Below are 12,473 nucleotides of genomic sequence, written 5' to 3'. Positions count from 1 at the left end.
TTCAGCTGTTGAAGAATCCGAAAGGGATATCTACATGCGCTTTATGAAGTCACACAAGTGCTACGACATTGTTCCTACCAGCTCCAAGCTCGTTGTTTTTGACACTACTCTGCAAGTAAGTGCTCCGTCTATTAAACATCTCATACTGCATAAAGACGTCTGACACAAGAAGTCACGCAACATTGTGCTGTAGTCCTTACTGACATAATGTTCCATCTACACAAGTGGTCAGTAGGAAACGTATGCGTTGGTTGTTTTATCGACTGCAGTAACTTCAAACACAATTGCGTTTTGGCTTTAGCCATGATACCTATGTCTGGTTACTAATTGATCTGCTTTGTTAAACAGGTGATCTCTTATGGCCTTGGTTTGAAAAGTTATACACATGTCTCTATGCAGTATTTAACTGCAGCCCAAACATTAGCTGGATACTTAAACATTTTTTTAAATATTAAACATAAGCTGGAGACTGACTACTCTAGTCAGAATAGACTATGATATCCTCTCTTTTTAAAAAGTCTATTTCAGATCCTCTCTCTTGAAGCTTGTAACACTTTAAAACCCATAGTAACCCCATCCCACTGTCTTTAGAAAAAAATGTTTTTGTGTGACCTCGATTTTAAAAAGCTCTACATTTTAATCTGGGGAAGAGGGTTCTCTCAGGGGTCTCATCCTGCCACGGGACATGCAACACTTCATCCTACACCAAATAAACATTATTTAAAAATTCATCACCCAACTACAACCAGTGAAAACAAGCAGCTGTTAAAAGGCTTTAATAAAACCGCTACAGTCGTGGCCAAAGGTTTTGAGAATGACACAAATATTAATTTTCAGTCTGCTGCCTCAGTTTGTATGACAATTTGCATATACTCCAGATTGTTATGAAGAGTGATCAGATGAATTGCACAGTCCCTATTTGCCACTCAAATTAACTTAATCCCCAAAAACATTTTCACTGCATTTCAGCCCTGCCACAAAAGGACCAGCTGACATGTCAGTGATTCTCTCGTTAACACAGGTGTGAGTGTTGACGAGGGCAAGGCTGGAGATCACGCTCACGCTGATTGAGTTCGAATAACAGACTGGAAGCTTCAAAAGGAGTGTGTTTGTGTTCATTGTTCTTCCTCTGTCAACCATGGTTACCTGCATGGAAACACGTGCCATCATGGCTTTGTATAAAAAGGGCTTCACAGGCAAGGATATTGCTGCCAGTAGATTGCACCTAAATCAATCATTTATCGGATCTTCAAGGAGAGCGGTTCAATTGCGGTGAAGAAGGCTTCAAGGCGCCCAAGAAAGTTCAGCAAGCGCCAGGACCATCTCCTGAAGTTGATTTAGCTTCGAGATCGGGGCACCACCAGTACAGAGCTTGCTTAGGAATGGCAGCAGGCAGGTGTGAGTGCATCTGCACGCACAGTGAGGTGAAGACTTTTGGAGGATGGCCTGGTGTCAAGAAGGGCAGCAAAGAAGCCACTTCTCTCCAGGAAAAACATCAGGGACAAACTGATATTATGCAAAAGGTACAGGGATGGGACTGCTGAGGACTGGGGTAAAGTCATTTTCTGATTGTTTAGGGCATCCGGAAAAAAGCTTGTCCGGAGAAGACCAGGTGAGCAGTACCATCAGTCCTGTGTCATGCCAACAGTAAAGCATCCTGAGACCATTCATGTGTGGGGTTGCTTCTCAGCAAAGGGAGTGGGCTCACTCACAATTTTGCCTTGGAACACAGCCATGAATAAAGAATGGTACCAACACATCCTCCGAGAGCAACTTCTCCCAACCATCCAGGAACAGTTTGGTGACGAAACAGTGCCTTTTCCACCAAAGATGATTTGAGATGTGTTGACTCGGGGTTGATTACTTACAGTTGAAGTCGGAAGTTTACATACACTTAGGTTGGAGTCATTAGAACTCATTTTTCAACGACTCCACAAATTTCTTGTTAACCTCTCTGGGATATATGAGACGCTAGCGTTGCCAACAGCCAGTGAAAGTGCAGGGCGCCAAATTCAAAACAACAAATCTAATAATTAAAATTCCTCAAGCATACAAGTATTTTACACCATTTTAAAGGTAGTTCTCGTTAATCGAGCCACAGTGTCTGATTTAAAAAATGCTTTACAGCGAAAGCACCACAAATGATTGTTAGGTCACCACCAACTCACAGAAAAACCCAGCCATTTTTCCAGCCAAAGAGAGGAACCACAAAGAGCACAAATAGAGAAAATTAATCACTAACCTTTGATCTTCATCAGATGACACTCATAGGACTTCATGTTACACAATACATGTATGTTTTGTTCGATTAAAGTGCATATTTACATAAAAAAATCTCATTTTTACATTGGCGCGGTACGTTCAGTAGTTCTAAAACATGCTGTGATTGTGCAGAGAGCCACATGAATTCACAGAAATACTCATTATAAATGTTGATAAATTCAAGTGTTATGCATGGAACTTTAGATACACTTCTTCTTAATGCAACCAATGTGTCAGATTGAAAAAAAACTTAACGGAAAAAGCATAATCTGAGTATGGCGCTCAGAGCCCAAACCAGCCAAAATAAATATCCGCCATGTTGCGCAGTTAACATTTAGTCAAAAATAGTATTATAAATATTCACTTACCTTTGATCTTCATCAGAATGCACTCCCAGGAATCGCAGTTCCACAAATGTTTATTTTGTTCGATAATGTCCATAATTTATGTCCAAATAGCTTCTTTTGTTAGGGCGTTTGGTAAACAAATTCAAAAGCGTGTTCAGGTCCAGCCAAACGTCGGACAAAAAGTTCTGTTACAGTGCGTAGAAACTTGTCAAAATAAGTATAGAATCAATCTTTAGGAAGTTATCATTAATCTTCAATAATGTTCCAACCGGAGAATTCCTATGTCTGTAGAAAAGCAATTGAACGAGAGCTAACTCTCTCGTGACGGCGCCTCAGAGCCTGTGGCACTCTGCCAGACACCTGACTCATTCCTCTCTCATTTGGTCCCACTTCACAGTAGAAGCCTGAAACAAGGTTCTTAAGACCGTTGACATCTAGTGGAAGCCTTAGGAAGACCACCAATATCCCACTGTATCTACAATAGGGGCTGAGTTAAACTACAAGCCTCAGATTTCCTACTTCCTGGTTGGATTTTTCTCAGGTTTTCGCCTGCCATATGAGTTCTGTTATACTCACAGACATCATTCAAACAGTTTTAGAAACTTCAGTGTTTTCTATTCAATACTACTAATGATATGCATATATTAGCATCTGGGACAGAGTATCAGGCAGTTTACTCTGGGCACCTTATTCATCCAAGCTACTCAATACTGCCCCCTGTCACCAAGAAGTTAATGAACTATAGTTTTGGCAAGTTGGTTAGGACTCTTTGGCAAGTTGGTTATCTCTTTTGTGCATGAAGTAATTTTTGTTCAACAATTGATTAGACAGTGAATTATAAATCAAATAATCTATTACAATTCCACTGGGTCAGAAGTTTAATATACACTAAGTTTCCTGTGCCTTTTTAAACCGCTTGGAAAATCCCAGAGACTGTCATGGCTTTTGAAGCTTCTGGTTGACATCATTTGAGTCAATTGGAGGTGTTCCTGTGGATGTATTTTCAAGGCCTACCTCCAAACTGTGCCTTTTTGCTTTACATCATGTGAAAATCAAAATAAAGCAGCCAAGACCTCAGAAAAACAATTGTAGACCTCCACAAGTCTGGTTTATCCTTGGGAGCAATTTCCAAATACCTGAAGTTACCACGTTCATCTGTACAAACAATAGTACGCAGGTATAAACACCATGGGACCACACAGCCGTCATACTGCTCAGGAAGGAGATGCGTTCTGTCTCCTAGAGATGAACGTACTTTGGTGCAAATCAATCCCAGAACAACAGCAAAGGACCTTGTGAAGATCCTGGAGGAAACGGGTACAAAAATATCTATATCTACAGTAAAACGAGTCCTATATCGACAACTTGAGGCCGCTCAGCAAAGAAGCCACTGCTCCAAAACCTGCATAAAAAAACAGACTACGGTTTGCAACTGCACATGGGGACTAAGATCGTACTTTTTGGAGAAATGTCCTCTGGTCTGATGAAACAAAAATAGATCTGTTTGGCCATAATGTCCATTGTTATGTTTGGAGGAAAAAGGGGAGGCTTGCAAGCTGAAGGACACCATCCCAACCGTGACGCATGGGGGTGGCAGCATCATGTTGTGGGGTGCTTTGCTGCAGGAGGGACTGGTGCACTTCACAAAATAGATGGCATCATGAGGTAGGAAAATTGTGTAGATCTATTGAAGCAACATTTTAAGACATGAGTAAGGGAGTTAAAGCTTGGTTAAAATGAAAAAGCTTGGTTCCAAATGGGTCTTCCAAATGAACAATGACCCCAAGCATACTTTCAAAGTAGTGGAAAAATGTCTCCAGGACAACACAGTCAAGGTATTGGAGTGGCAATCACAAAGCCCTGACCTCAATCCTACAGAGAATTTGTGGGCAGATTTGAAAAAGTGTGTGTGAGCAAGGAGGCCTACAAACCTGACTCAGTTACACCTCTATCAGGAGGAATGGGCCAAAGTTCACCCAGCTTATTGTGGGAAGCTTGTGGAAGGCTGCCCAAAACATTTGAACCAAGTTAAACAGTTTAAAGGCAATGCTGCCAAATACTAATTGCGTGTATGTAGACTTCTGACCCACTGGGAATGTGATGAAACAAATAAAAGCTGCAATTAATCATTCTCTCTACTATTATTCTGACATTTCACATTCTTAAAATAATGTGGTGATCTTCACTGACCTAAGACGGGGAATTTTTACTAGGATTAAATGTAGGGAATTGTGAAACTGAGTTTAAATGTATTTGGCTTAGTTGTATGTAAACTTCTGACTTCAACTGTACATATCCCAACCAGCCATGGATCTAAACGCTAGAGCTGCAGCTTTCAAGGAGCCGGACACTAATCTGGACGCTTATAAGAAATCTCGCAATGCCTTCAGACGAACCATCAAACAAGCAAAGTGTCAATACAGGATTAAGATTAAATCTTACTACACCGGCTTTGACGCTCATCCGATGTGGCTTGAACTATTAGGGACTACAAAGGGAAACCCAGAAGTGAGCTGCCAATTGATGCGAGCCTACCAGACGAGCTAAATGCCTTTTTATGCTCGCTTCAATGCAAGCAACACTGAAGCATGCACGAGAGCACCAGCTGTTCTGGATGACTGATAACGCTCTCGGTTACCGATGTGAGTAAGACCTTTAAACAGGTCAACATTCACAAAGCCGTGGGGCCAGACGGATTACCAGGACGTGTACTCATAGCATGTGCGGACCAACTGGCAAGTCTTCACTGACATTTTTCAACCTCTCCCTGACCAAGTCTGTAATACCTACATGTTTCAAGCAGACCACCATAGTTTCTGTGGAAGCGACGGTAACCTGCCTAAATGATTACTGCCCGTAGCACTCACGTTGGTAGCCATGAAGTGCTTTGTTAGGCTGGTCATGGCTCACATCAACAGAATTTTCCCGGATACCCTAGACATACTCCAATTCGCATACAGCCCCAACAGATCCACAGATGACTCATCGCACTTCACACTGCCCTTTCCCACTTGGACAAAAGGAACACCTATGTAAGAATGCTGTTCATTGACTACAGCTCAGCGTTCAACACCATCGTACCCTCGAAGCTCATCACTAAGCTAAGGACCCTGGGACTAAACACCTCCCTCTGCAACTGGATCCTGGACTTAGCACCTGGGCTGCCCCCAGGTGCTAAGTGTAGGCAACAACACATCTGCCACGCTGATCCTCAACACTGGGACCCATCATGGGTGTGTACTTAGGCCCCTACTGTACTCCTTGTTCACCCACGACTGTGTGGCCAAACACGACTCCAACACAATTAAGTTTGCTGACAACACAACAGTGATAGGCCTGATCAAAGATGAGACCGCCTTTAGGGAGGAGGTCAGAGAACTGGCTGTGTGGTGCCAGAACAACAACCTCTCCCTGAATGTGAGCAAGCTAAAGGAGCTGATCGTGGACTACAGGAAAAGGCGGGCCGAACAGGCCCCCATTAACATTGACAGGGCTGTAGTGGAGCATGTTGATCTTCAAGTTCCTTGCTGTCCACATCACCAACGAACTATCATGGTCCAAGCAAACCAAGACAGTTGTGAAGAGGGCACAACAACACCTTTTCCCTCTCAGGAGACTGAAAAGATTTGGCATGAGTCCCCAGAACCTCAAGAAGTTCTATAGCTTCACCATCAAGAGCATCCTGACCGGTTGCATCACCGCCTGGTATGGCAACTGGTCGGCATCTGACTGTAAGGCGCTACAGAGGGTAGGGTGTACGGCCAGTAGATCACTGGGGCCAAGCTGCCTGCCATCAGGACCTATAAGATGGGCGGTGTCAGAGGAAAGCCCATAAAATTGTCAGATTCCACTCACTCAAGTTATAGACTGTTTCCTCTGCTACCACACGGCAAGCGGTACCGGAGCGCCATGTGTATGACTATTAGGCTCCTTAACATCTTCTACCCCCGATCATTGCCCCAGATCAAATAGTTAATTCTCGTAGTAACACATATGCCGCCTGAAACACCTTAGCTAGAGGTGCTGCGTAGCCAAACACAAACAGGTGTTAGTGGGGATGCTGCCAGAAAATGGCTAGAGTAGGAGTGTGTGTGTTGTAGAGATGGTGGTGATACAGCACATAATCCCAGCAGAGGGTAGCTGTTCCCAGCAGAGGGTAGCTGGTTCCTTTCAGTCTTTCTGGATGGTGATGTATTTATTAGACGTGTCACTAATCCCTATGAAGGACTTCGTGGCAGAAGAGGTTACTCGACCAGTCAGCAGCCGATATGCCAGTTAAATAATTTTTTTGATTATCAATTATGGTTAATATCAGTAGTGGATAGGTGCTCAATATATACAATCAGCATCCTATAACGATATTTATCATCAGCGCGATGGTAACACACTTACCTTTTAGATTAGACGACCGGAGACCGGAGTTCGAATCACAGACAGCATCATGATTCATGAAAGCTCATTTATAATACATTGATTTTGTTTCGGTATCAGTCTGACTTTTCTTATGATTTTGTTTACAGAGCATACAGGCTGGCAGTTTATCGCCAGTTCACCCTTTGGGCACGAGGGAGAATAGGACTAGGTGTGTGTCATTTCTTCCATAAAGCGCGCATACCCAGAAGCAAAGGCATTGAATAAAACCAGTTTATTTAGTAAATCTAGCCTAACTGAAGTCCTAGACATAATGCATGCGCCTTATATAAAAATAGTATATGTTAGCTTGTCCACTATAACAACAGGTTCAAGTGTAACCAGAAACTTGCTTTGAAGATATAACTATTTTCAGTGTGCACTAATCCCATGTCCCTGTCGTTAAAGTAGTGACTTCAACTAGATTTGGCTGCCATCTATTGGAATGGAATGGTAACTACACTGTGCAGGTAGTTGGAGTCAAAGTAGACTAATAATATATGCCATTTTAGCAGACACCTTTATCCAACGTGAACTGGGTACATGGTAGTGGAAGCAGATCATAGAAACAGGATTACAGTTCTGATATCATGGATTGTCAGTCCTTGCATTTACATCCCTCAGTTTTTCACCAAAAGAGGAGCGGGGAGACACTTTGTTTCGACTGCTGATTGTCACTTTAAGAAGTTAAGATGCAGATTAAATCCACACCAAAATATGTTACAGATACTATAAATGTCCCATCACTCAGACAGTTAGTGAATACACAGCATCCAGCACAGCAAACAATCAATGAAATGTATTTTACAAAAGCCCTTTTTACATCAAAATAATAACCACAGTGGTTATAGAGGGTACAAAAGTTCAACACATCAGGCGCAAATGTCAGTTGACTTTTCATCGCTGAGCATTCATGGGTTGAGAGAGTCGAAACAGAAGGACCGCGACAAGGTAGCACATCCATTTGAAACGGGTAAAAAAATATACGGAAAAACAAATCCCTTTTATGGATGGCTGATCTCACTCTCCGTCAGCTCCCTCTGTGGCATATAGGGGCAGGACTAGGTTGTATACTTATGGTTGTGAGCAGAATGTATCTGGGCCCCTGGCTCTTTAGTGATGGTCCCGGTGGACCTCTTCTCCAACGCAGCACAGGAACACTCTGGCACCCAGGGGTCAGTTTAGCATGCTGTACTAACCATTCTTTCCTGTTGGTAGAAAACAATTGAGGCATCAATTGAGGCATCTGTAAGGTTATAGTTTAGAGACACTCTAGACCCGAACTGCTACAGACCTATATCTATCATACCCTGCATCTCTAAGGTCTTCGAAAGCCAAGTTAACAAACAGATTACTGACCATTTTGAATCACATCGTACCTTCTCCGCTATGCAATCTGGTTTCCGAGCTGGTCGTGGGTGCAGCTCAGCCACGCTCAAGGGCCTTAACGATATCATAACAGCCATCGATAAGAGACATTACTGTGCAGCCATATTCATCGACCTGGCCAAGGCTTTCGACTCTGTCAATCACCACATTCTTATTGGCAGACTCAACAGCTTTGGTTTCTCAAATGATTGCCTCGCCTGGTTTACCAACTACTTCTCTGATGGAGCTCAGTGTCAAATTGGAGGGCCTGTTGTCCGGACCTCTGGCAGTCTCTATGGGGGTGCCACATGGTTCAATTCTCGGACCGACTCTCTTCTCTGTATACATCAATGATGTCGCTCTTGCTGCTGGTGAGTCTCTGATCCACCTCTACGCAGATGACACCATTCTGTATACTTCTGGCCCTTCTTTGGACACAGTGTTAACTAACCTCCAGACCAGCTTCAATGCCATACAACTCTCCTTCCGTGGCCTCCAATTGCTCTTAAACGCAAATAAAACTAAATGTTCAACACGTTTCATTATTTATTTGAGACTACATTGATTTTATTGATGTGTTAAAATAAGTGTTCATTCAGAATTGTTGTAATTGTCATTATTAAAAATATATAAAAATCGAAAGATTAATCGTTATCGGATTTTTTTTGGTACTCCAATAATCGGTATCAGGGTTACAAAATCATAATCGGTCGACCGACCTCTACCATCTACTGCATCTTGCCTATGCCGTTTGACCATTGCTCATCCATATATGTACATATTCCTTTACACTTTTGTGTGTGTGTATAAGTTAGTTGTTGTGAAATTGTTAGATTACTTGTTAGATATTACTGCATGGTCGGCACTAGAAGCACAAGCATTTCGCTACACTCGCATTAACATCTGTTAACCATGTGTATGTGACAATCAGATTTGATTTGAAATTCTTAACTTTTTTTTTTTTTTATTTATTATTTTTAAGATTTTCTGTGCCCCTGAAATCACTTTGCACCCTGTTAGTGTTTAATTCTCATTTTAATAAAACCCCTTCTTTAATGTGGTGTCGTTGTAGGAAGTGTCATCATTTATTCGGTGGTAAAACAATGGTGCAAATCTAAATAAATATAAACACCCCTCACAAATTGCCACCCTGTTACTCTAAATTAGAGAATCTTTAATATGTTGCTAGTTGAATCTTGCTCACTCGCAGGGATATGGCTCATTTATACTTCAAATCTCAACCGTGTTAGGTTTATTCACAAGAAATGTGGAAAATTTGCTCACTTAGCGGGAGTGATGGGGGCAGCATCTTGTCGCATGTGTTGTTCAATATCAGAATGGCTGTCAGTCAACCTGTGAAGAGCCTGAGCTCTGTCATCATGTATAGAATGTTGCTGTACAGCCACTGCATTCCAATTTAGGTTCAGTGCCTGAAATCTGCCATTTTTAACCCGGGTACGAGTGTGAAGGGTTAACCCAAATCACAACTGCTACAGTAGACCATGACTTTTGATCAGGGCACCAGTCACAATGATGCAAGAAATATGTTTGTCAAATACACCCAGCCCAGTGTCAACAGTACAGTTCAAAGAGTGCAACTAGACTTTATTTTTTATTTTTTTACTTTCATAGTTGTGATAGAATTTCTTAAAACACTTCTGTTTACAGCCAAATGAAATGTAAACTTGTTGTTAATATTAGTTGATGAAGAGCAGAAAACCACTGAAGGTGTTGTAGTTTCCACCATCATCGTAGACTCTCCTGTTAGCTGAGAGCCGGGCGAAGACATTGTCTCCCACCTCCAGCTGCACTATGACAGCATTGCTGGCGGAATCTTCATTACTTCCTGACGTAGCATCCCATGTGGACACAAGAAATTCCTCGTTCTTCATCAAAGCCACAACAGCGTTGGCGTTTCCATTGTAGAACATGGTGTAGCGGAAGTAATACACTCCTTTGACCATGGCTGTGAAGACCCCTGTAGCAGCGTTGTATCCACTGCCGAAGTTGGAGAAGACTCTTTTGTACTGCAAGGGGGTGTGAGTGTTGAAGGGTCCTATGTAACCAGAACCAGATGTTCTTAGAGCTGCGGAGAAGGCCACCTTTGGCTGACCAGCGGCTATGTCCTTCTTTAATGTTTTCAGTTCTTCTTCTTGAGCTTTGTTCACACTTTTCAGTTCTTCCACCTGGCTCTCACTGACTTGTAGCCTGGTCTCCACAGCTCCTAGCTTCTGATCCATGGTGTTCAGTTTTTCCTTCAGCACAGCCAGCTCACTGATGAAGGAGAAGGTTTCAACCTGACTGTTAGATAAACTGGTCCCCTCACCTTGTGCCCCAGACAGTGTTAGGCACAAAGACAGCATTAGTAGGACAACTTTCATTCTTAAAACCTTGTCTTTTTGCATGTCGTTCTCTTATGTCAAGTGTTCATCAGCTAGTTGAAGTCTTCAGGAACTATGTGCAGTCAATGAGGGGGATTTTTCTCTTATATATAGGGAGGGTCTTTGGCAGGTGGATGAGGAAAGTTAAGATAAGAGAGAGCGAGGTTGTCCCTCCCAATTACTGGAATATACTAGAATTAATTTAAAGCGGTCAGTCCTCACCAGTTGCAAAATATCACATTTCCAGAATTTGCATTATTACATTTATCTATGAAAACTCTGAATTCATTTTATTTTTCAGGACTTTATTAGGCTATTTATCTAAAAAAGATATATGCATGTCATGTTTTAACGTGGATGAGGAACTGTGATATGAAAATAAGTTGTCCCTTAACCTTTTACCGCGGTGGCAGTGGTCCACACAGAGCGTTTATTGGTAGTCTTAAACAATTGTACTTTGAGACAAAAGTATACACTTTACACACATTATGGGCTTAAATTGAAGAAGGTACCTGTACAATGTCTGATATAGAGTTTACACTTTATTATATACATCACAGAAAACGGAAATATAACACAATGCCTAGTTTGTTTATTGAGCTGTACACTCAGGTGACTATTCAAAGATGCTCAGCTGGTCAATATTCCCATCCAGTGATTCCCCAACATCTTGCTAACATGTGCTCTGAAAATGGAGCAGATATCTTATACCAATCTGACTGTATATGCTTCTATCCATAACAAGGTTTAGACGTCTAAGGTTTCAACCTCCCAAATGTCACATTGTGTAAAATCATTCTATTCATTCCTGTAACTTATGAGACTGCATTTTTATGGCCAAAATAACCAGCGGCTATGTTCTCCTTTTAATGTCTTCAGTTCTTATTCTTTCGAGGGGGACCAGGGGCGTTTCGGGAACGGGTACATATTTTTGGACCCTGGAAGAACTCTATCCTGGAAACGGGGAAACTTCTTGTCGCGTGGCGGTGTTCAATTTCAGAATGGCTGTCAGTCAACCTGTGAAGAGCCTGAGCTCTGACGTTACTGTATAGCCACTGCATTCCAATTTAGGTTCAGTGCCTAAATTTGCCATTTTTAACCCGGGTACGAGTGTGAAGGGTTAACCCAAACCACCACTACTACAGTAGACCATGACCTTTTGATCAGTGCACCAGTCACAATGATGCAATAAATATGTTTGTCAAATACACCCAGCCCAGTGTCAACATCGAAGTTCAATCAAAGATCGCAACTAGACTTTATTTAATTTTACTTTCATACAGTTGAGAGAATTTCTGAAAACCCTTCTTGTATACAGCCAAATGGACTGTAAACTTGTTAATAATAGTTGAAGAGTAGAAACTCACGGAAGGTGTTGTAGTTTCCAGAATCTTCGTAGACTCTCCTGTTAGCCAAGAGCCTGGCCTAGACATTGTCTCCCACCTCCAGCTGCACTATGGCAGCATTGCTGTTTGAAGAGCATGCATCCTCTCGTAGCACGACGGGTGATATCCCCCCCCCCCCCCCCCCCCCCCCAACTCTATGCCTGGGCTCTCCAACCTGGTTTGTGCAGCTACCCAGTGCTTTATTTGGGAAACTAAGGTAAATCTGTTCGGGAACCTTGATAGTGAAACATATTTAAACTCTTGAAAGCCCCTCTCTGTGCGCTTGAGAAAGGAATGGAGAGAGGGGGTGGAGATGGAAA

The 12,473-nt window shown here is 42.3% G+C and overlaps 2 protein-coding genes and 1 long non-coding RNA gene across 5 annotated transcripts in view; 1 reads left to right on the top strand and 2 right to left on the bottom strand.

Annotated features, from left to right (window-relative positions):
- Window positions 1-12,473, top strand: part of LOC139420215 (protein kinase, AMP-activated, gamma 2 non-catalytic subunit a) — a 67,161-nt gene that overhangs the window by 35,847 nt on the left and 18,841 nt on the right. For all 3 annotated transcript variants that reach the window (XR_011635478.1, XM_071170061.1, XM_071170060.1), the window contains exon 4: window positions 6-115. Coding sequence is in view for 2 of the 3 variants with exons in the window: in XM_071170061.1 (XP_071026162.1) it covers window positions 6-115 (110 nt within the window). In the remaining variant the exon portion in view is untranslated. The remainder of the gene's footprint in view (window positions 1-5; window positions 116-12,473) is intronic.
- Window positions 7,243-12,286, bottom strand: LOC139420217 (uncharacterized). The gene is made up of 2 exons (XR_011635479.1): window positions 12,136-12,286; window positions 7,243-8,227 (listed from the first exon to the last, which is right to left on the bottom strand). It is a non-coding gene; the product is annotated as an uncharacterized lncRNA (long non-coding RNA).
- On the bottom strand, window positions 9,992-12,216 carry LOC139420216 (complement C1q-like protein 4). Its single transcript, XM_071170062.1, has one exon. It carries the CDS (start codon window positions 10,790-10,792, stop codon window positions 10,085-10,087), a length of 708 nt encoding a protein of 235 aa, XP_071026163.1. The 5' UTR covers window positions 10,793-12,216; the 3' UTR covers window positions 9,992-10,084.

This window comes from Oncorhynchus clarkii, chromosome 11 (genome assembly GCF_045791955.1).
Source record: "Oncorhynchus clarkii lewisi isolate Uvic-CL-2024 chromosome 11, UVic_Ocla_1.0, whole genome shotgun sequence".
Lineage (NCBI taxonomy): Eukaryota > Metazoa > Chordata > Actinopteri > Salmoniformes > Salmonidae > Oncorhynchus > Oncorhynchus clarkii.
Note: the sequence above shows the minus strand (reverse complement) of the source record. Positions and strands in the feature narration are given on the sequence as shown.

What these genes read in the sequence shown, in the direction of transcription:
- LOC139420216 (XM_071170062.1), bottom strand. Translation starts at nt 10,792, where the DNA reads ATGCAAAAAGACAAGGTTTTAAGAATGAAAGTTGTCCTACTAATGCTG.